General features: G+C 47.8%; 1 protein-coding gene across 2 annotated transcripts in view; it reads left to right on the forward strand.

Moving 5' to 3' along the window:
- Window positions 1–2,283: 2,283 nt before the first annotated feature.
- Window positions 2,284–23,964, forward strand: part of NDRG2 (NDRG family member 2) — a 96,341-nt gene continuing 74,660 nt past the window's right edge. For both annotated transcript variants that reach the window (XM_086923052.1, XM_086923053.1), the window contains exons 1-2: window positions 2,284–2,398; window positions 13,095–13,136. In XM_086923052.1, coding sequence (XP_086779178.1) covers window positions 2,300–2,398; window positions 13,095–13,136 — 141 coding nt within the window. In that variant the 5' untranslated portion in view covers window positions 2,284–2,299. The remainder of the gene's footprint in view (window positions 2,399–13,094; window positions 13,137–23,964) is intronic.

The raw sequence follows: 23,964 nt of genomic DNA on the forward strand, positions 1-23,964 counted from the left end.
CTTTATGCCACTCCAATCTACACTGCTCTATACCACTCCATTCTACGAAACTACACTGCTATACACCACTCCACTACAATACCGAGATCTATTCCACCCCACGACAATCTATTCTGCTCTACTTCATGACATTCTACACCACTCTCTTCTACGACGCTCTGCACCTCCCTACTCTGACACTTTACTCCACTGATCTCCCTTTACGTTACTCCGTTACTTTACTAGATTCTATCTCACTCTATTCTATGCCACTTCACGCCTCTCCACTCTACGCCACTCTATTCAACACTGGCACTCCATACCACACCACTCTGGCACTCTATGCCACTCTACTCTACGCCCTTCCACTCTACTCTTCCAACCCCTCCATGACACTCCACTGTAGTCTACACCACTCCATAGCACTCCACTCTATTCCATGCCACTCGTCTTTACGCCACTAACTTTTAGCTATACCAAACAGTATCTACGCTGGTGTATAACATGGAAAAAACACTCTGGCATAGCCAATATCCTTGCTTAGGCAAAACCTATTGGATATGCCAATGTTTATTTTAGCCTTGGTGAACTTGCACGTGTGTATGTATGACATCCAACTAACCGATCCTTGAACACAAGCCAGTAGAAACAGTTCAGAAATGTTGCTTTCCTCCTCGTTAAAAACGGCTTTGTTTTTCCCAGTCACATAAAAATAGGTGGGTATGAAAGTGCCTAAGGCATATCTAAGAGCTGTTGGTTGTGGTGGCGCATGTCATTTTCTCAGATGTGTTTTAGGAATTGCATCGTTTCGAAAGAAAAGATTCAGGAACCTGTTTTCTTTCGTAAAATATAATGAATGGTAACAAATTTGTGTTTGTCGTATGGGTTAAGAAGAAAACTCGTGCTTAACTGGTAAATACGTATCAGAGGGAAAATGACTCAAGTGCTCCTTCAAATCCAAAAAGTGTTATTAAAAAAAAATAATTTGAAAATAAATGTACTGATTTCATTTTTTATAGAAATGTGCTGTCCTCTAGTCTATCCTGATGAAGTCCAATAACTGCATGTCTTAAAGGGTTTAAATAAAAAAAAATACCATTGACAACTCTACCGACAGTTTATTTGGGGGGGGGGGGGGGGGGGAGGGTGTTAAATATAGATATACCACTGTTTGGAGGAAGAATCTTTTGTTGGTGGTGAAAGAGTCAGCCATTGGGTTATTGTGCCTGCTGCTGAGATTCACAGTCAACCTCCTGGTCTAGTGCTCACGGATTCTACCGGGCTTACTCAGCTGATCGCCATTTCACAGCTGATGATACCAGGACATCTAAGAAGGTTACTTACACCGCTGAGAAGCGGCTAGACGTTGGCAGTAAATAATATAAAAAAACAATCATTAAAGTCTTCTGCTGGAGTCTTAACACGATTAAGCACGCAAGAGTTTTTTCCAGGAAATCCAAGTCAATCAAAGATATCAAAAGACGTCATGCAATCTAATTTCCCCATGATAAATGCAGGAAATAGAAGATAAAGAATTATTACTTATGTTTCAGGCATGAAAACCACAGATACATAAATCTTTAATCTCTTTCAGATCGGCAAATTGTTAAATCCAGTTTGGGTAAAAAAAAAAACATTTATTTGATTTCTGGGCACAGACACCCACTCGCTCCTTCATAAAAGGGCTCACTGTCCCGGGCTTGGCCTGTGTGGCATCCTCCTCTGTCTGTAATAATCTCATCAGCAAAATAAATTCCAGTGGGGCGAGTAGGAGCTTTGCCACCAAAAAGCCCCTCTCTCCACCCAGCTGTCAAGTGTTGGGAGATGTGCTCCTGGGTTACTTGGAGTCTGTGACGGTGGCTGATACTGCAGGAGGCAGATACTCATGGAGGCCATTAGGCCTCAGTGTGAAGGCTGCTGATGGAGTGGGACTGGTGAAAGTAGGGGCGATGCAACCTATCTCTAGACATTGCTGGCGCATGTGAATGGAGGCTGGTAGTCAGCGAGAGGTGGCGGGGGGGGGGGGGTAGGGGGGGGGGGAAAGGACCGTGAAATTGAGTCAGTGGTCCCAGGGGGGAGTGGAGGCCCTGATTGGTGGCAGGTGCTGCAGAAGGACAAGCCGAGTAGAGGCTGTATTTTCCAGGTTGCTTTTCTACTGACTGAGATAAGCTATCTGACTGAGGTTGAAAGCTGCAAGTACTGTCTGCATGTAAATTTGCATATCTGTTGTGAACAATGGTTCATTCTGCTGTTCTTATTTTTCAGTCTCTTTCACATCCTTCTATTGCTAATACGTTCCCTGGATCTGCCATTGGCTGATATGTCTTCTCTTGTCTCCATAGGGTCCAGGGCCGTCATGGCTGAGCTCCAGGAAGTGCACATCATGGAGGACAAGCCGCTGCTGCAGGATCCGCTGAAGGTGAGCGGCCACTTGAGGCCTACAGACCAAATGAACTATGAAGGGATGCTCTATATTACCTTCAAATAACATGTTCACCAAAATGGAACCAGAGAAAGAGCTAAGAGTGCCCTGGTCCCAAGATACAAATTGCTGAGAGTTTTTAAAGCACTGCAAAAGGCCAGATGGTCAGGGGGTAGCCTGCATATCAGCTGTTAGAGCATTGTAAATGGACAGACCCAACACAACAAAACTGCGACCATCAACCAATACATGGCACCTTTAAGTTAAGTAAAGTTTGAAGATTTGCCAACAGAGAGCAAATATCCAAACTCTGGCTGCACTGAGAAACTCCTCATAAATGTGCCACCTTCCTTATTTTCCATGTACTTCCTCGTGTGTTGTGATTTCTTGCTCCTAGCTCTTGGTCTGCATGTCTGCTTAACCTTCACCAACTAACGCAATTCAAGGCTTTCTCAAGGCGTTGCTTGGATGACACCTGGAGTGCACATTTAGGCGGAAATTAACACGTGGCAAATGCCGGATTTGCAATCATGTTGTGCCCTGATTGATGCATCCTGGATAGGACAGAGCATGGGAATTGCCACACAAAGACTTTTTAGGAAAAGTGTTGACCTGGTTCATTTTAAAGACCTTTGGCGCATTTTGGCCAATATTCAATTTTGCACGAGGCGACCACTTATGAAGCAGTTAGAAAGTTGTAGGTACATTTTGGGCAAATGGTGGCTGTTAAAATCTATTGAGGGGGCAGCTTTGGTAAACATTGACCATTATTTAAATTGATCTGTAGAGTGAAGTTTACACCACATTTACACTTAATTTGGAAATGTGGATGGAATAAAGCCTATTCTAAAGAGGGAGTGAGTTTGTTAGAGGCATAAATCAGTGACAGTCGCCACTATCAATACAGATCAACAGCATGTTGCAGTGAAAAGTTCCCTGCATGGCTGCGGAGAGTGTGCTACCCTACCGTATGTTCACTCAGTGACTTCATTTGTGGCCCAGTAATCCCCACAATCATTTCAGCTTGCTGAAAGCCTCCCTGTTAAAATGGATTAAGACCTGTAGAGCAGTGCTCTAAGGTCAAGGGGGCACTTCGCATGCAGAATCTTTGAGAGTATCTGTTCCCCTCTCTAGCCAGGCTTTGCTGGACTGGCATTGTGAGTGTTGGTGAAGGGCCTTTTTACCTGTCTCCTTTAGGGGGAGATATGTACTGTTTTTCACAGTTTCTGCCAGTCTCCGTTAACTGGGTCTTCAGCTTCCGTGATTGTGTAATTTGTGTACAGAGACCGAGAATATATATATATATATATATATATATATATATATATATATATATATATATATAATACATCAACGCTCCGACAAGCTTGCCGTTAGAAACAGCACCTTTGAGGAGAAACGGACACTTCACTACGGCATGCGTGTTGCAGAAAATCTTTTTATTAAGTTTTAAAAGTGAATTCAGAGTGCCCCGATCCAGGCGCGTTTCGGCGAACTCAGTCGCCTTGCTCACCAGATAACCGTGATTAGAAACAAACACATTTTAAAATATTATTCACCAATGAAAACGTTCAGCGGATTGTCATGTGACCCCTGGCTTACATAGATAAAAGACTTTAACCCCAGGTTACACTTACAGAAAGCAGACTAGCGTTTTCCAATGTCAAATCCAAAGACTATTATTACTTAGTATATGCGTGTGTGTATATAATATACACCAACGGTTGTGTGTTGGGTATAAGGGCTTTGTGTGCACTGCATAGTTCAGGGTGGAATCAGTTTAGATCCCACATGAGTAAGGAAACTAGAATGGTTGGTGCCCGGGAGCCTGCCCTTTGTGCAGCCCCTTCTCCCCCCGATTCCCTCGCCCCTTCGTTGGGTCAGGCTGCTGTTTTCGCATGGGTATGGTGTCGGAACCTGTACCTTGTTAAGCTTGACATCATTCCTCTGCCAGAGCATCCTCCCCTCCACCTGCCTGATCTGCATCGACAAGAGATGGTGTCTTCTGTCGGGCACAGTACACCTCTCTACTTGGGCACAGTACACCTCTCTACTTGGGCTTGATGGACAATCCTAAGAGAGACTCCCGTTGATCTTGGCATTAGCTAATCATGCAGTGACCATGTAGGATTTGATGGAAGCCCCTCTCCCTAAATTTTGAACAATAACAGAACTGATTGGTTCAGTGTGATGATGAAAACTGACCAGCTTGGTCAATGCCTATTTCGAACCAGCGCCCCCCAGCCCGCCGACCAATGATGGAGCAGTGCTCCTGTGCGGCGGACATAGATGGAGTCTGAGGGACTTAGTGTCTGACCGCTGTCCTCACTTTCAGAGTAGATGCAAGTCTGGGAAAGACGGCTTTGCAAGGAGAACAACTCTGGCTGCTGTGAGAGAAGACTCTCGAATGTGGTTATTCAAAGTGAATATATGATGATACAACGAATTCCGTTGCAACGCATGCCTTTACCACGCATGCGTTACAACGGAATTCGTTTACCACGGATAAACTTTTCCTCGAATAATTGCGTGGTGACGTCATACGTCGTTAAGAGAAAACGGCATTTTTTTTCCGATTTCTCTTTAACGACGCTGACGCCAACGTGACTTATGGTGAGTTGTTTTATTTGGGGGGGAGACCCCCCCAAGCCCCCCTTTTTTTCTTTTTACCTTTACCACATATGCCTTTACTACAAACATCGTAGTAAAGGTATGCGTGGTAAAGGCATTAGTGGTAACCACGCATGCGTTGTACTGCATGCGTGGTTAAAGATTTCGGGGAAACGGCTTCGTTGTAAAGGCCGTTTCCCGTTCAAAGTCTGCTTGGAGGAAGAAGCCCAAAGTGCGGGTGCCTCTGAGGATCTGTGTGCAGCTATCAGGAGATCTGCTTCACTTCTTGGACATAGTCACCAAGCAGCTGTGCACGATGAGACGCTGCAACATCTGTCTTAATTTCTCTGGGGAATGTTGTTTCCTTCAGAGTTGTTTGGTGAGCCTATGTTTACCCTGGTCGTACTGCAGAGTTGCCTGTGTTAATGGCCTTCAGTTGCATCCCTAAAGTCTTGGGGACATTCTAACCCCATAAGCCCCTATCCTTGACTTGTGGTTGTCAGAGAGGTAGCTGGAAGTGAGACCAATGAGTCTTTAGTGGCAAACAAGCTTCCAGTCTGCTGCATTGTTGTGGACATACAAACAAGGTGGCTCCTAGTCCATTTTGTAAGGAATGTCCTGCCCTCAGCTTTGCCTATGGTCCGTTTCTGTTTCAAATACAACCGCAACTGGTGGTTTTTAAAACATAGCACTTTAAATCCATTTTGTACATATTTTGCCTAACACAGAGAATTCCAGTGCACTGGGCCCAGCTGTGGTCCCGCCCCATATCCTTGGACTGAGGGGCAGGACCCCAGCTGGGAGGTTTTATAGTATGTGCATTAAAGCCTTGTGAACCTCGTCACAACCCTTTGAACAGGTGCACAAATCTCTGCTATGTAAACAAGGACACTCTTTCGTTTGATGTGTTGCCACCAGGACTTGTGACTGCTGCACTGTAGCCAGTGAGGACTAGATGTTTTGCAATGTGCTTCTGCATGTGATCGCCACTGCTTGTGAGCTGCTCCGTTGAAGACCTGGAGCATTCATTTATTGTATTATTTTCCTTTGACCCCTTTGTCTTGTAATTGTTCTGTTTGGCATTCTTATCTGATGCCGTTATTGCATTTATTACCTTCCCTCCATCCAATTGTAAAGCGCTCTAATATCCTTCGGGATCTTGTTCGCACTATATAAAACTTTATAAATAAATAGATCTCTGCAGCCTGGGCCTGGTTTCTGTGCCTGTGAAGTGGTTCTGCTTCTGTGCCTGGTAAGTGGGTCTGCTGCTTCCATGTTGGTGAAGTCGTGAACTGATCTAACACCTTTATACACTTGATTTTGGGCAAGCAGCGTTAATCTTTTGGGAAACTGTGGTGCTGAGTGAGTTATTGCTAGGGAACTATTTGGACTGATCTCTGGCTGACGTGGAGCGAGAGAGATCATGTGTCTTTGTGTATCCTTGTTTTATGTGCCCTATCTAGTTTCTGTATTGAAGTACTTTTCTTTCTATAAAAATAAGGCACACACTGAACCTTCTTTTGATATGGGGTATTGTGTTTTACTGAGTCCTGGGGGTTTGATTACCTCCTTGGAAAAGTCTCGGACGGCTCTGCCTTGCTACCCTGAGCGTCAAGTGCATCTGGTAATCCAGTTTGGGGTCTAGTAGTATTGGGGACGCCAGACCCTTTGATTACCTGTGATTGCCCTGCACCACCCAAACCAGGGCTGCATTTCACTTTTACTACCAGTCACCTCTGTCGTAGCACATTCTTGCTCCTTGCAACAACCATAGTCCAATTCCATGACGTGTGTACCTCAGCCATGCTACTAGTGTCTATACTGGGCATAGAGAATGCAACCCAACCCAAACCATTGCGCATACTCTCAAACATAAGCACATTCACCACTGAGGGCTGAGTTAGATTGTCGTTCACCAACTTGCAGACGACCCAGGGTGTACCGGAAATGTAGCTTAGATGAAGTATTAAAACTGAAGCCTGCCCTAAGTAAGCTAGATTAATAGAATGGCCCGCTCATCTCATTGAAGCTGCTCTTAGTGTTTTGGGGGGGATTTAAGAGACTACCTCTGAGGACGCATGGTTTTACAAGATCTGGACAGCTCACCTTGGCTGAGGGAACATCGTGCCGGGTAGTCCAAAAGCTCTGCTGCTCTGTTGAAGGTTATCCTCCGTGCAGCAGCTATATCAGTAAAAGGAGCCATAGAGACGACCACCTGGCTGGCACTCTTACTAACCACTGGCGGCTTGGAAGCTCTTCGAGTCCGCCATTGGACTTCTTGCATGACTGGGAAGACGAACCCACAATGCAAGTTACAGACCATTCTGGAAATTCAGGGGGGGGGGGGGGGTGGACTGTAAACCAAACATCTTTGTGTTACACGTTTACACTGTGAATCCTGAGATTAAAAGTGTAAGATTTGCCACTAGATTGTTATTCGTAACATGAGCTTTAAAAATAAAAAAATCACATGTTCAAAATGTTAATCATCCTAATCTACTAGCTCTCAGGTGCTCTTGAAATGGGTATTTACCTAGTTTTCCCGGTGCCTCTTAAGTATGTATTACCAGCTCCCACAGTCGTGCAGGCACTAGACCAATTTCCTTCATAATGCTGCAGTGCACATATCTGCAAGCGATACTGGGCCACACAAATAGTACAAATGTGCCACACAAATGTACATCATAGAAGGCACAACCCAGTTTACACTGTGCACCAGCAATGCCCAGTTCCTACTGGGAACATGGCAAGTGTATGCATAGCAGGTGCATCTGTTCCACTCCAGGCGTCTAAACCAGGTGTCTCCACCCAGTTGAACGTGAGCTACCAGTATCTAGCTCGCAGCCTTGAGTTCATTTTTTAATACGCCTGGGTGAACAAAGTTTATTGTGTCAATAAGTTTGTTTTATCATGTTGTGTTTTCCTTTTAAAGTTAATGAAGTCTTTGTTTATTTTACTCAGGCTGCTGTTTACTATAGTCATGGGCTGCAGACAACAGGACCTGATAATGATCAGTGCTCGACTCTGCGTTATGACTAAGGCTCCCTGTTTTCAGTTTTTACTAATTTGTTCACAGATAAATATAGACAGAAAGTATTTATTTTCATGTCCGTATTTTTTTTAAATGTGGATAAAAACGGAAATTGGGTTGCTTTTTGAGTAATTCTAAATACGGTCTGCTACGGCAATAGCTGTGTGGATTGAGAGGTAATGGGGTTAAAAAAGAAAGGGATTTTAGTAAAGAGGCTTTAACAGCAGTAGATATGCACAAGGGTGATACTGACATTTGCATATTTCCTTTAAAGTGCATTGATTTATCTTCTGCCGTTGTTTACAAGTGTGCATTTACAGGACAAATAAATGTGGAAATATACTAATTTCAGCTTAATTTTTCCACAAATACAGATAAAATTATTTAAAAATAAATATAAATGCATGCAAAACGTCATCACAATATTTATGTATTGCCATGCTGCACATCATAACTGACAAGTTTTATAGGTGAGACCTATTGGCTTTGCTAGAGTGTACTCTGACCCATCAGTCTCTTTGAGGGGTAAGAAATCGCCGGTGTCGCCAGCTTCCAGTCTGGTACCAGCTAAGGTTACTATCAGAGTCCGGTGACATGCATACAGCACCGAGACAGTTTGGCAACCAGCAGCACCTCTTTTTGGATTTGGTTTATGCCACGTGGAGACAAGGCCATGTTTGGGGGGGGGGCAAGAGGTGGGGCGGGGGTCACAGCCTAATGCCCCCCCCCCATACCTACCGGTCAAAATTGATCACTTCATGAATAATCAATAATTGCCTCCATACTTTGCAATTAATGAGGCTTACTAGCTAATTGCATGTAAAGTTCAAACCCAGCAAGCATTCTTCATTATTTAACAGTTTTTTGTGAACTCTTAATATAGTGGTCCAATAATCTTGGAAAAGTGCTTCGACGTCTCGTCAGGGGTAGTGATATATAAATGCACTTATACTGCAATACAACATGCGACTTGCAAGTTGTACAAAGCGCTTCTCCCACAAATGTGTTCTAAGCCGCCACTGAGCTATTGTGCCAGCATGTCCCTCTGTGATTTGTAAGGTGCCCGTGGTGCTCTGCAGCAGCCAAGTTAACTCTTGGCACATACATGACGTTTCAGACCCTCTCCCAGCTGCTGGTCTCTGCAGTAAGTGCATGAACCACTCAAGTTATAATCCAAGTAGTATGGCCGGAGAATTGCTCGGGCCACGTATCCCTGCAGGCCCCACACCTCCCTTTGCTATGATGTGATATTTTCGTGACAAGTTGAGTGAACCTGGACAGCTCTGCTTTGGCATTTGCTGTTCTTGTCAAATTTCTGTGGCTGCTTTTTCTTGGCAGTCTCTGTGCTTACTGTTGATGACTCCATCCCTCATGACTACCACCTTTCTGCTTCTGCCCTCCCATCTCGTGGGTTCCCAGAGAACTTTTTCCCAGTTCCAGTGTTTTTTTTTGTTTTTTTGTTTGTTGCGTGTTGAGGGTGGAGGTGTAAGCCCTGACTGCATCACAGGCCCTCTTCTGTGATGCTCCCTTCGGCTTTGGGCGTTGCCTCAGTAGGCAGGGACCATGCCTGCATCAGTACTTGGAGTCCGGATGTATATTCCAGTTGGTGGTGGGTGGGGAGCGCAGCCCTGTGACTGTATGACAGAAGGGCAGTGTTTGGAGTGAGCGGGTATAGAAGCCTGCCACCGGAGTATGTACGTCCGTGCTGCTCCCAACATTGCTTCACCTCAGATTGAAATAACTTTTTAAGGGCCTGAGGAGGCTTCTGTGGTATGAATGTAACGATTTCGGATGCTTGGTTTATATCCAGCAGAATTGAGTGATTTTAAAAAAGTGGTGTCTCACTGCAGACTTTTAACAAGCATTTGCATGCAATAGGTCTCGCATTTGCAAGGGTTTCAGCTATTGACAAACATGACAATGTCCTTTATTTGTGTGCTGGTTTTCAAAACATATAAATAAAAGGCATTGTCATTTGCAATGCCAACAGCGTAAACTCTCACAAATGCCAAACCTATTGCATTGCAAATGCAGTTTGGTCAAATATTGAAGCCAAAATTATACTCTGGGCGTTGGCAACGCCAGAGCTTAGGCATTTTACTGCTGCACAGCTATTTTTTGTTCCATACAGATCTCTCATCAGCCAAACCAGTGTGTTCTGGGAATTGTAGTCATAACTGCTAAGTACCAGTGGGAGCGATCTAACGATTCGTGTCAGAAAAGCCAGGACTGGAGAGAGGTAGACTATTCCATAATACAGTAGGTGAGGGTATGGGGCACACAGGGTGATACCTAGGGTTGCAGACTGGAAATGTGAGTACAGGGCTACGGTGCGGACACAGCAGTACTTTGGGGTCAGACTGGGGCGCCATAAACAAAGTATAGGAGTGAGTACACCTGGTTTGGCGCTAACTGCAAACCAAGTCCCACTCCCTCCTTGTTGGTGGTTCGGTGAAATTCCGAATCGATTCATGGTGTGTGAGTGGCCGAGAACTGTCCCCGAAAACACGTCACCCTGCCCTCCATAGCGGTGTTTGACACTGCCCTTGGAAGCCTATGCTTGACATTGGCTCTCTAGAGCGAGACTCTGCCAACCAGTGTCCAAGACTGTCCTCAAAAGTCAACATGTGGCTCTGCCCTCCAGAGCCAACTACTAACTCTGCTCATCGACATGAGCACCCGAGCGCGCCAACCAGTGACTTTAATCATCCACCAGATAGAGTGACTCACACTAACCTTCGAGCTAATGCCCAATACTGCATGCCAGCGCCTGATTCAAAGCGCCCCATTGCCACGTTTGAAATTAAATAGATCCCATGCTACTTTCTTTAGATGAGCAGAGTCTAAAGATGGGTCCATGGCCGCTATTAAAGTGAAAGCGGGTATGGGGTATTTGAACAAAAAAACATTTCTTTGTCAAGTTAACAATCAAATGCTTTTTTTTGTTTTGTAAAAGTGCCCGAAGCACCCCGTGTAAGCGCGCATGGCAGGCTGAATGTTGCATGAACGCATGTCGTGCCGAATAGTGCTTACAGACTAACGAATAGGTACTGTGTAACAATCGAAGTAAAAGGTCCAGTCCTCATGGGAGGTTACGAATGATGACATGGCGGTACTAAGGAGTGACAAGCAAGCCTATTTACAAATCAGAAGCCAGCATTTACAAAGGACAATGACACAAGCCACTGACGAATATGAGGCGAGAGTGGGCGGGGCTTTAAGTTCACACTTCAATACCTCAAGCCTCACAGCAGCGCATGCGCTGCCCAGGCTCGACCTAAAAAGTGGCGTCTCACTGCAGACTGGGGCGAGCAGTGGGCACGGCAAGTCATACGTATGGATGGTATGCATTGTCTAGGCTTTGAAGTGCTTTCCGGCAGGAAGCTTGGCACTTAGCAACACAGGATTAGTTGCTAATTCAGTAGCTATTGGTTTTTGGGATTAGTTTTGTGCTCTAAAAATGCATTACGTGCATGAACTCCATTGATTTTTGTAAAGATTGAAAACTAATTTAGATGTTCGCATTATTGGTGTATATGAGTTCATGTTTTTCTGACCGGGATCAAGAAGGGGGGAACCAGGTGGGTGTGAAAGCAGAATTGTTGTCATTGGGAAGGGTAATACCAGGATTCAGTTTAGTTTGTAGGGTTTGAGCTCTGTGGATAGCTTCTGGGAGGGGGTTAGCTCAATATCAGCTGTCCCACTGTGAACAGAAAAGGAGTTATAACCAGAGCAGGTTACCTCAAACTGGAGGAGTGGGGCGTGATGAAAATGTGCTAGAAACTAAACCCAAACACTGAATGAAGGTGCAACATGTTCACTTGTACCCAAAGAAAACAAGCATCTGCAATGCAATAGGCCTCACGTTTTCACTAGTTGGAGCTATTGGCATTGTAAATAACCATACCTTTTATTTGTTTTGGTTTTAAAACCTAAATAAAAGGCATTGTCCTTTACAATGCCAATAGCTTAAACTCTCAAATGCGAGACCTATTTCATTCCAAATAATTGAAGGAATCGCTGAGGTGCCCCCTTCTGTCTCCCATGGCCCCTGAAGAGCTCCCAATTTGCTACAAGTTAAGTAAACAAGCCTGTGGTCACAACTGGGCACGAGATACCGTCCTGCAGTAAGAGAAACTCTTTAAAGAAAATAGTGCTTACAGACTAAATAAGACATACCGTGTAACAGAAGTAAAAGGTCCAACCCTCATAGGAGGTTACAAATGAAGACAGTGGTACTAAGGAGGGGCTAACCAGCCTAATAACGAATTACGAAGGACAATGGCAAAGCCAATGACCAATATGAGTGGAGAGTAGGCGGGGTTACCTAGTACATACTCGAATACAGCATGGATCGCAGAGCACGACATGCGCTTCCCAGGCTCGACCTAAAAACTCAGAAAACCCAATCACCCCAAGCAGCAAAAGAGGATGCAGTGTCATGGCATAACACTTCCCTACTCCTGGTGCAAGGACTGTGTCTGTCATTGTTTCCAGACAATGTTGTAGAAACGTGCGTAGCTGAGACCATGCCTCCAGTCGGGGACTTGAACTGCAGAGTTTCTCATCCTTGATCTCATCAGTTGCTTCTTCAGTGAAGTCTGCACAAACCATTGGCTGTTTGATAGAGTTGGAAATGGAGGGACGGAGGGAAAGAGGGTAGTTCATTTAGCTCAAGAGGGTTGTAAGGCCTCCAGCTCCTAAGAGTTTTTAGCTGGCCTGCAAAACTGCACGAGAGAACTCTCACCGGTGCCGCGTCACTGCCTTTGTACCTACCCCACAACATAGCTCAGCACGCTTGTCTTCTCTTCACCAGCCACTAGATGTGAATTTTTTATTGACTTTTAGCGGCCAAAAGTTACATTTCTGTTACAGATACCACAAGGATGAGCCACGTGGGTGGTGGGGAGGGCCTGGAATTGTGGAATTCTGTAGATCTAATGAAAAAGTACTGTGATGTGATGTTTGATGCTAATCTATAGTCACTCCTTCTCTCTCTCTCTTTCCTCGCCCCATTGCCTCTCCTCCCTCTCGCCCTCTTCCCATCTGCAGGCAGCAGAGCTGGCGGCACAAATCTTACTGAACCAGGGACAGGTGAGTGAATTGATGACACCGAATAATCTGTTGATGTGTTGTCTTGGTCGTAATACAACAGCTTTATTTCAGACCTGTAGAAATGGTGGAAGTTATGCTGCAGTGACCCAGTGTGTGGTATGCTTCCTAATCTGCCTGGCTGCTCTCTGGGTCCCAACCCTTTGTCCCCTGGCCCTTTGGAAGACCTCTCCTGGGCTCAGACGCTGGCTGTTCTGGCTTTAGAGGGGTCGCTCCCGGGTCTTGGTGCCGAGACCCTCACAGTTTTATCTGCACGCGGTGGGTCTTTCCTGAGAGTACTTCCTTTAGCACAATCTGCTGATGTGTTTCCTTGCACCTGCACCTATGACACAGGCGATGTAGCAAAAGACACACAATTCATGAACGGAATGAATGAAACAAATCAAAACATTCACCCCCAGTCAAGAGATCTGGGTTAAATCCATCATTATTTTGCTCACCATGCCACCCCAGTTTAGACCTGGCCGTGTTGAAATCAGTCTTGACCCTGTGCCTCGTGGGAACAGTCCATCCCAAACTGCCAAGCCAGGTCCTCCCTGGACCGGAAACGATGTAGACGTCATCCACCCCTGACATCAGACTCTTCAGGTGAGGCCTTTCTACCCAGACGGTGCTTCCTTGTCCGTCGTCATCCTTGTACCTGCTGCAGGTGAAAGGCCACTCCCGGGGAAACTTTACCCCCGTTGGACGGCTCCTCCTCGAGACCCCTGTCATTGGCTCGTGCCCACTGACTCCCCCGCGGGGCCGTCTAATGCCAGCCAGTGGCCTCTTGCTGGACGTGCCACGGTTTGAGATGTTGCCCTGTACTTTGCCAGTTTGGCTTGCTTTAATCCCCTCCCTCTCCTGCGAGATTTGGCCCCCATGCTTCAGCGTTAGTCTCGATTACAGAGCGGAGGGGACTGGGGTGGCATTTGTTTAATTAATGAGCTTATCTCTCTGTGATTGGATTATCCTGGGGCCCGTGCATTATACCTTGCCCGCCCCATAATCCCTTTTCCATTAACTTGTGTATTCGGGCAGCTGGTTGCTGGCCTCTGCGCCTGGAGCCCTCGCTGCGGGGTTGTTGTGTCTGGGGAAAGGGTCCGAGCGCGCCGCCCTGTGGTGTATTCTCAGCGTGGACCGGGAAGCCCCCTCCTGAGCTTGTTTTTGCTGTGGGATAGCGAGTCTTCCTTGCCCATGCGCCATTGCTGATTGGGTCCATCCGCCTCTTTCCGTGTTTTACCGCTTCACAGAACAGCTGTTTGTGGCCGCCTGATGCCCCATCCGGGACTTTGCTTCAGCATCCAGAGCGAGGCTTTAGGGCACCCGCGGCAGGCGTGGCACTGGAATCCCCAACACTTTACATCCTAAACCTGCCAAGGTTTTATTCAGTGACGTTCAAACTACCAAATGTGTGACACTTTTCTGTGAGTGAAATCGAGCGACGAAGAGCGAGATATATATATCAGAAAATGTACCCTTTTGAGCAACGAGAAGCTCTAAAAAGAACCTGAAACGTCTGCGAAACACCTGAAATTGAAGGTCACTAAACTACTACCCCTTAAAGTGTCAGCCGTTATAAAAAGTGGCAACCTCGCCAATAATCTGTATTTTTTCCCTTTATGTGTATATACTTGAAACAGTAATTATAAGAAGAAAACACATTAAACTGTGTACTGCTGCTCCGTTGATGATTCCGGACTGATAATTAAAGTAAACAAAGACCAAAAATCCATTTAGAAAAAGTATACAGACGAGTAAATATACATTTCTATTTAAGTATTGTGTCCAAGCAGAATTGCAGAATCTTGAAATATGAACATATCCCCCCAGTATTGCTCCCTGGGAAAGGTGGCAACCCTAATCACTGCCTTAAAGTACAGCAGTAGTGCACCCCCTCCTCACAGATTCAGTGTAACTACAACTTTTGCACCCTTCTAAAAGCTTTCCTCGTACAAAACATATATAGTATAGTATATAGTATAGGTGGCAACAGTGCATCCTTCCGTGCACACCCAAAATGAGTACAGTACAGGCAGAGGAAAGCTACACAGACACGCACCCTCAACTTTCAGTTTTAGTAACTTATAGACACAATTCTGCTTAAACGGGATCAAAGCAAGCTTCTCTCACTTACAGCATGTTACTGACAAACCATACATGCGTCATTGGTGAACACAGCATACACATACACGCACCGTTCCACTCAAAAATCCCCAACCTTTTCACAGTGTGGTGCCTTGGCAGTACCAGTGCATACTTACCTCACACGCTGCACAGGCCGCAGCTGTGAAAGCTTCCCTGGCTTGCGTCCTTCTAACACCTCACATGTGGTATGGGAAGAGAGACGGACGTGAAGGATGGAGGGGGTGGTAAACTAAAACTGCACCCGTGTCCTGCAGCTCATTGTTCTGCTTTTGCGTTGCGATCAGTTTCGCTTTTCATTCATCCTGGCACTCAGGAGAGTGGCATTGTGGTTTCACTCTAGCCTGTTTTTCCCAAAAAGGGTACTCAGAGATCTTTAAAAAGTTAGATGTCTTTGTCAGCATATCTTTGGTTTTCTAGACGAAAACCTGCATTTCCGAAGGCTCCTCATACCAGTGTCCAGAGTTGGAGGTAAATAACTTTATCTGAATATTCGAAACTATGTTACATGTAAATAATGCATTCATCCTAAACATACTCTGTGTGTGTGTGTGTGTGTGCGCCACTCCCCACATTCTACCCAAGAGGCGCACTGACTGAGGGTGGACATGTTGTAATGAGGCTGGTGCCGAATACAGCGCAGTGCTCCGAGAGCTCTGCCACAGGAGCCTTCACCTGTGTCAAAAATAGACTAACACAAGTGAGTCTTATGTCTTTTACCGTCTGTGTGGGATGTCTGACTGGGGCAGAAAATATGCCGCCCCATTTGCTGATCGCGGCAGTTTTTAACTTGTAAAGAGCAGCTGTGTGGATGTTTTGCACTGGATGGGAGACTGCATGCATGTGTACTTGCTGCGGGCAATGTTTGTGAGAAAAGCTGTCAAATTATCAGTAAACCCCGGCTCGCCAGTCCATAAAAAGGCCCACAAACAGCCAAACAACCAGCTCACACACTGACTTGTCGGACCAGTTCTTCTGGAACTGCCAGTTTGCCCTGCAGGTCAGCTGGACCCAGGCCCCAAGGATGCAAGCAAGTCTAACAGGAATGATTTGGCGACACCAATTCCCAGAACTTGCGCTTCAGTCTACACGTTTTCACAAGCGGAGCAATCTCTCCTTCATCCAGTGCTGGATGTAATCAAGGTATTCAGCAGAACTCGCCTCTCTGTTCTCCAACTAAATGTGCTCGGGTGTCATCAGACATTTGCAAGTGCATCTGATGTTGTTCTGATATTTGAGCCTGGGGTGGGTGTAGCCATTGAAGGGCAGAGGTGAGAGGGAAGGCACCTGTTGTACTCCCTGTGAAACTCTGAGAACATATTTCTGTTGATCTAATTCAAGCTTTCTGGCTGCAGTTGAGGAGGAAGTGTTGAATCTACTCATTGGCCATACGTAGCTCCCCTCCCCAAACCTAAAGCCTCTTTAGCAGAATGGCGTGACCTACTGCATACGTTGCTGAGAAGTTGAAATCTACAACTCTCGCGATGGGGGGCCATAGAAGTCTAAAGTATGATGAGGATCAGGTCTCTAGGCACGACTCCTCTTCAGCTTCACCCCCGCCAGAAGGTTTGAAGGCAAGAACGATGCGTCGTCCTACAATCTGCCGACCTTGGAATTTGCCCCTTCCACCTTTCCTCTCACCACTTTCGCCCTGGGGGACAACTGGAGAACCTAGCGGACGGCGCTGCCCAGTAACACCAGGACCGGTGCCTGTCGATAGAACTTTGACGATGCCCCCTGGGCGGATACCATAACTGTTTGTACTTACCTCTGAGCCCGATCAACCTTGGCTGATGCCCGGTGGAGCTGTCCTATGCAGCTATAGAGGAGTTTTTGGCTCTGGTTCACCCCCTCGGCCGACACCTACCCAGCCGGACATCTGACATAGTTTTCCTCGTCGCCCCATTGTGTTTCCTTCCCTCCCCCGCATCTCGTGTTTTTATTTTCTCCTATGTCCTTACTTGAAATCTGTAATTGATGTAACTATGTAACCTTCTGATCCTCATGTAAAGCGCTCTGATATCTTCGGGTCATAGTTGGGAAGCCCAGGACAAAGGTGTGTCCCTCTGGGACTGTACCTGGGCAGCTTTGGTCTCCTTCTATGTCTGGAATGTGGTACTGGGTACTTTGGGATGGCTGGACTCCCTATACTATGCAGTTCTGGAAATCACCTCTACAGCTGCTCTTTGAACTCTGTTGGCACCAATATCCATTTAGGCAGCAAGACCCCTGTGGCTGTAGGCAGCTCGCTGACAAGGCTTCATTCAGCTGCATCTGGTGCTGTTCTTTCTCTTGGTCAGAAGCCTGCTCTACTCCCACTGGACGCTACAGATGTATCTTCTTCCAAGCAGGTCACAGCAGAGCGCCTTCAGTATTTAGAATTTGGCACGAACTTGAAAAAAATATAGTAAACATCCATGCTGCCAACAGTGTCTTCATTTCTCTACTTCGTGTCATACCGCCTTTTTTCAGTTTCAACAAAGGTTCATTTGTTGTGTACCACTTCATCTGTTTTCATCAGGGATATAATTTCAAAATGCAGCTTTTTTGTTGGTACAGCTTTGGAACTTAGTGTTTTCTTCTGTTTTGTTAACCCCAGCAGTGAGGATTTCCTCATCATCACATGTCGTACTTTTCACTCCCCCCTCCCCTTTCTGGTTTTTGGCTCCCAGACTATGACATATTAAGTTCTCAGTGGCATCTCGTGGTGTTTGCTCTCTACATGCAAATGCCGCCAGTGTTCTGTTGCATTTTTGGAATGTTTTGGAGTTTGTGCTGTAATGCAATACAGTGTTTTGATTTAGTGCGTGCTTGACATTTACATTCTGGCTTGATACGCTGTTTACTTGTGTTTTTTTTTGCATTGTGTTGCCTTGCATCAATGTGGTTAAATCTAGGCCTATGAACCTAGTAAGGGTGGATGGGATGTCAAATGTTCATGCAAATCTGTCCATATGGAACCAAGGGGAGATCTTTCCCATTTGAACTCCCCTGGGAATTCTTTTTACACATACAGCAAAACCTGCTGTAGGAATTTACACCACATTGGAAAAAAAAGTAGAACTAGCTGAAAAAAGCGTTTCTGTAGATGTTTTTGGGAAACTGCTGCAAAATAATTCACCATATATATATTTTAATCACTTTTAATCGGTGGGGAACTACTACATATCACAAAATGCAGCATAATGGGCAGAATGAACTTTTTCTATAAATAGGGAAATGAATGAGGTACTAACCAACCACGACCAAGACCTTTATGGTCGAAACATATTGGACAAAATTCCTGCAGTGCAGCATTTTACCTCGCTTTTGCGAAACTATATATATATATATATATATATATATATATATATATATATATATATATATATATATATATTTAATTATACATAATAGTTTCAGGGTGATCCGTCATGCAGGGTCTGAGGAATATTTCAATTCATTTTGTCGTAGAAAAATGAGGCACACCTGTAGCCAAAACGGCGAAACGGAATTGCATCAGATTTGCAGAAAGCAAGATCTTGGTGTCGAATGCGTGTTGTTTGTGATCTACTGTAAATCGTTAAGTAGTTTTAAGGAAATTAAGTTTCAAAACGTTTGTTTATTTCACATTTCGGAGGATCTTCGAAGCCAAGCGATCTCATTATTGTTTTTTTTAATGTACTTAGATCGCTGGGAGGTGGGCTGTGTGTTCCCCTCCCCAGGCATTCATCCCCAGGGACCCCATCGCCCGGGGTCTAACTTCATCATAATTATAATCCAAAGGTGAGGGGGCCATGTGGCCCCACTCCTCCGGCCAATTCTGCCCCTGGGTACCCCATTCCCTGGGGCCAGGCCCTCAAATTTATATATTTTTAAGGATGGGGCCATGTGGCCACCCTACCCTGACCGATTTAGACCCTGAGGACCCCGGGACCCGGCCATGAACAAATAGGGGGCCACATGGACCCACTCCCCTGGCCAATTCCCGCTCTAGGGACCCCATCCCCGGGACCCAGCAATGTCACCTAGGTGCTCTGGGGATCAAGGGGGAGCCGACATTGCTGCTGGAGAGGGAGGTTCTAAAAAGCCATCACTGTCTGTGCATGAGCAATTTTTTAATCTCTTTTCCTGCCCACATGCCTGCGGGCAGGGAGTGAGATGAAGCCTCCGCTCCCAGAGAGCGGGAGCTCTTTGACCGCTCCCACCCTCTGGTACCGGAATGTTTGCTTTTGTGTGGCGGGAGCGGTCTGCTCCTGCCAAGCAAAAGCAAACATCTATGTCCCGGGGGCAGGCACCCCTGGACATAACAGGAGCCAGCCCTGAGGTGAAGGCGATTCCCAGGTCTTTATTGGCTCCAGAAGGAGGGCCCCCTCCTTCTCTTTTCACGGGCCAGTCCCTGGGAGGTGGTGGTCCCCGGGCCGTAAATGGCTCGGGATGGTGGGAGGGGGTGAGGGGGGGGGGTGCACGACCGCCTTCCCACATGAATTTTACTTGCTGCCCCAGGGAGGTGGCGGTCCCCTGAATGTGTGGGATCTGCACGAGCTTCTGCTAGTTATTCATACTAATACCCGGGGAGGTGGTGGGCTCTAAGAGCCTTAAGACAGAGGCCCCTTGCGCCCTCCCCTCTCCTTTATAAAATGTTCTTTTTTTTTCTTCTTCAAAAGAATAAATGCCTTGGAACCTGGCCCACCCAGGGGCTTCATGAAAAATTAGCACGGTAGCCCGCGCTTGTGGTTTTTTTTTTTTTTTTTTTGCTTTGGTTTTGCGGTTCCGTCGCGTTCCAGCTGCACATAAAAAAAATTTAAAACTTGTTTTTTCTCCCTTATCGGGGTCACAAGGGGACTCCAGGAACACAGTTTGGATGTCAGGATATTCTTACCCTGACCCTTTTTCTTGTTAGGGCTCGGCCTACGTCACCAATAAGTGGGGCGGAGCTTCGAGCTCTATTGTTATAAAAAAAAAAAAAGGTTTCTTTAGGGCTCGGGCCAGAAACATTCCAAACATTCCTCAGTGCGTGTGGTTGTTTTATGGCATCTGCATAGTGATTCGTCTTCGCTGTGCTGTCTTTGTAGTAGCCTTGACGCAATAGGCTTTATGTGATTTGCGTCCGCCATTGTGGGCATTTTCTCTGCGGTTTCGCGCACGGGCGTCCATAAATAAAAATTAGGAGCTGTCGGGGTGCCTCGTTAAGTGAATGCAGACGGCCGGGGCGCGTTCACCATTCAGCAGCGCTCCGTGCGCTGGCTCTCTCTGCACTGCAGCCTCACCTCTGCTCTGCTGCCAGACACTCAGTGCTGCTAGCTCAGTGGGTTAGGCGCTGGTAGCAGAGGTCTATCACTTAACTTTCCATTCTTCTTTTGAGTTTGAATTGGAATACGGCAATACAATTTGTGTGTTTGCATGTGTCTGCTTTAAAAATTGTACTAATAATTACGTTTTGTCACCTGTAAAATCAATATAGAATATTAGTAAACTTTTTGGTTTTTCCAGGCTATGCCTCCAGGCTCATCAGCGCAAGGCTGCATTCATACATCCTTTCCATTGCTTGTTACCTCATTAAGAATGCAGAAGTCATCTGCTGTGAGTGTGTTTACGTCTGTCTTTGTTGCTCGTGGGACATGAGGCGTGCAGAGTGGCGGTGAGTGCAGAGTGGCGGTGAGTGCAGAGTGGCGGTGAGTGCAGAGTGGCGGTGAGTGCAGAGTGGCGGTGAGTGCAGAGTGGCGGTGAGTGCAGAGTGGCGGTGAGTGCAGAGTGGCGGTGAGTGCAGAGTGGCGGTGAGTGCAGAGTGGCGGTGAGTGCAGAGTGGCGGTGAGTGCAGAGTGGCGGTGAGTGTCTGCAGAGTGTCTGCAGAGTGTCTGCAGAGTGTCTGCAGAGTGTCTGCAGAGTGTCTGCAGAGTGTCTGCAGAGTGTCTGCAGAGTGTCTGCAGAGTGTCTGCAGAGTGTCTGCAGAGTGTCTGCAGAGTGACTGCGAGTGCAGAGTGACTGCAGAGTGCAGAGTGACTGCAGAGTGCAGAGTGACTGCAGAGTGCAGAGTGACTGCAGAGTGCAGAGTGACTGCAGAGTGCAGAGTGACTGCAGAGTGCAGAGTGACTGCAGAGTGCAGAGTGACTGCAGAGTGCAGAGTGACTGCAGAGTGCAGAGTGACTGCAGAGTGCAGAGTGACTGCAGAGTGCAGAGTGACTGCAGAGTGCAGAGTGACTGCAGAGTGGATGCGAGTGCAGAGTGGATGCGAGTGCAGAGTGGATGCGAGTGCAGAGTGGATGCGAGTGCAGAGTGGATGCGAGTGCAGAGTGGATGCGAGTGCAGAGTGGATGCGAGTGCAGAGTGGATGCGAGTGCAGAGTGGATGCGAGTGCAGAGTGGATGCGAGTGCAGAGTGGATGCGAGTGCAGAGTGGATGCGAGTGCAGAGTGGATGCGAGTGCAGAGTGGATGCGAGTGCAGAGTGGATGCGAGTGCAGAGTGGATGCGAGTGCAGAGTGGATGCGAGTGCAGAGTGGATGCGAGTGCAGAGTGGATGCGAGTGCAGAGTGGATGCGAGTGCAGAGTGGATGCAGAGTGGATGCGCGTGCAGAGTGGATGCGCGTGCAGAGTGGCTGCAGAGTGGATGCGCGTGCAGAGTGGCTGCAGAGTGGATGCGCGTGCAGAGTGGCTGCAGAGTGGATGCGCGTGCAGAGTGGCTGCAGAGTGGATGCGCGTGCAGAGGGACTGCAGAGGGACTGCAGAGGGACTGCAGAGGGACTGCAGAGGGACTGCAGAGGGACTGCAGAGGGACTGCAGAGGGACTGCAGAGGGACTGCAGAGGGACTGCAGAGGGACTGCAGAGTGGCGGCAGAGGGACTGCAGAGGGACTGCAGAGTGGCGGCAGAGGGACTGCAGAGGGACTGCAGAGTGGCGGCAGAGTGGCGGCAGAGGGACTGCAGAGTGGCGGCAGAGTGGCGGCAGAGTGGATGTGAGTGCAGAGTGGCGGCAGAGTGGATGTGAGTGCAGAGTGGCGGCAGAGTGGATGTGAGTGCAGAGTGGCGGCAGAGTGGCGGCAGAGTGGATGTGAGGGCAGAGTGGCGGCAGAGTGGCGGCAGAGTGGCGACAGAGTGGCTGTGAGGGCAGAGTGGCGGCAGAGTGGCGGCAGAGTGGCTGTGAGGGCAGAGTGGCGGCAGAGTGGCTGTGAGGGCAGAGTGGCGGCAGAGTGGCGGCAGAGTGGCTGTGAGGGCAGAGTGGCGGCAGAGTGGCTGTGAGGGCAGAGTGGCGGCAGAGTGGCGGCAGAGTGGCTGTGAGGGCAGAGTGGCGGCAGAGTGGCGGCAGAGTGGATGTGAGTGCAGAGTGGCGGCAGAGTGGCGGCAGAGTGGCTGTGAGGGCAGAGTGGCGGCAGAGTGGCGGCAGAGTGGCTGTGAGGGCAGAGTGGCGGCAGAGTGGCTGTGAGGGCAGAGTGGCGGCAGAGTGGCGGCAGAGTGGCTGTGAGGGCAGAGTGGCGGCAGAGTGGCTGTGAGGGCAGAGTGGCGGCAGAGTGGCGGCAGAGTGGCTGTGAGGGCAGAGTGGCGGCAGAGTGGCGGCAGAGTGGATGTGAGTGCAGAGTGGCGGCAGAGTGGCGGCAGAGTGGCGGCGACGGCAGAGTGACGGCAGAGTGACGGCAAGTGCAGAGTGGATGTGACGGCAGAGTGACGGCAGAGTGACGGCAAGTGCAGAGTGGATGTGACGGCAGAGTGACGGCAGAGTGACGGCAAGTGCAGAGTGGATGTGACGGCAAGTGCAGAGTGGATGTGACGGCAGAGTGACGGCAAGTGCAGAGTGGATGTGACGGCAGAGTGACGGCAAGTGCAGAGTGGATGTGACGGCAGAGTGACGGCAGAGTGACGGCAGAGTGACGGCAAGTGCAGAGTGGATGTGACGGCAGAGTGACGGCAGAGTGACGGCAAGTGCAGAGTGGATGTGACGGCAGAGTGACGGCAAGTGCAGAGTGGCTGTGACGGCAGAGTGACGGCAGAGTGACGGCAAGTGCAGAGTGGATGTGACGGCAGAGTGACGGCAGAGTGACGGCAAGTGCAGAGTGGATGTGACGGCAGAGTGACGGCAAGTGCAGAGTGGATGTGACGGCAGAGTGACGGCAGAGTAGATGTGAGTGCAGAGTGGCGGCAGAGTGGATGTGAGTGCAGAGTGGCGGCAGAGTGGATGTGAGTGCAGAGTGGATGTGAGTGCAGAGTGGCGGTGAGTGCAGAGTGGCGGTGAGTGCAGGTGCAGAATGTGTAGGGGCAGTGTGTGATTGTGCAGAAAACACCACACACACATACACCACACACACATACACCACACACACACACACCATAGACCCATACACCACACACACACCACACACACATAAGGCACACAGAAACCACACACCTCAGTCTCTCAACACCACACACTCGTCACCACTCAACACAACACACTCACTCCCCAGGCTCACCCCCACAGACTCACCGCCACACACTCACCGCCACACACTCACCAGTACACAGAATACAACACACAGAACAACACACCCCCAGCCGTCAATGAAAGCTTTCACCATGCACAAACACCAACAACCATCAGCCATCTGTGCACGCTTTTACCAAGCACACACCCACCAGCCGTCAGTGCACCCTTCCACCAGGCACACACACCTCCAGCCGGCAGTACACTTTTCCACCAAGCAATCGCAGTATGGTACACTTTACATATTCATATAAA

This window comes from Lissotriton vulgaris, chromosome 5, assembly GCF_964263255.1.
Source record: "Lissotriton vulgaris chromosome 5, aLisVul1.2, whole genome shotgun sequence".
In the NCBI taxonomy this organism is placed as follows: domain Eukaryota; kingdom Metazoa; phylum Chordata; class Amphibia; order Caudata; family Salamandridae; genus Lissotriton; species Lissotriton vulgaris.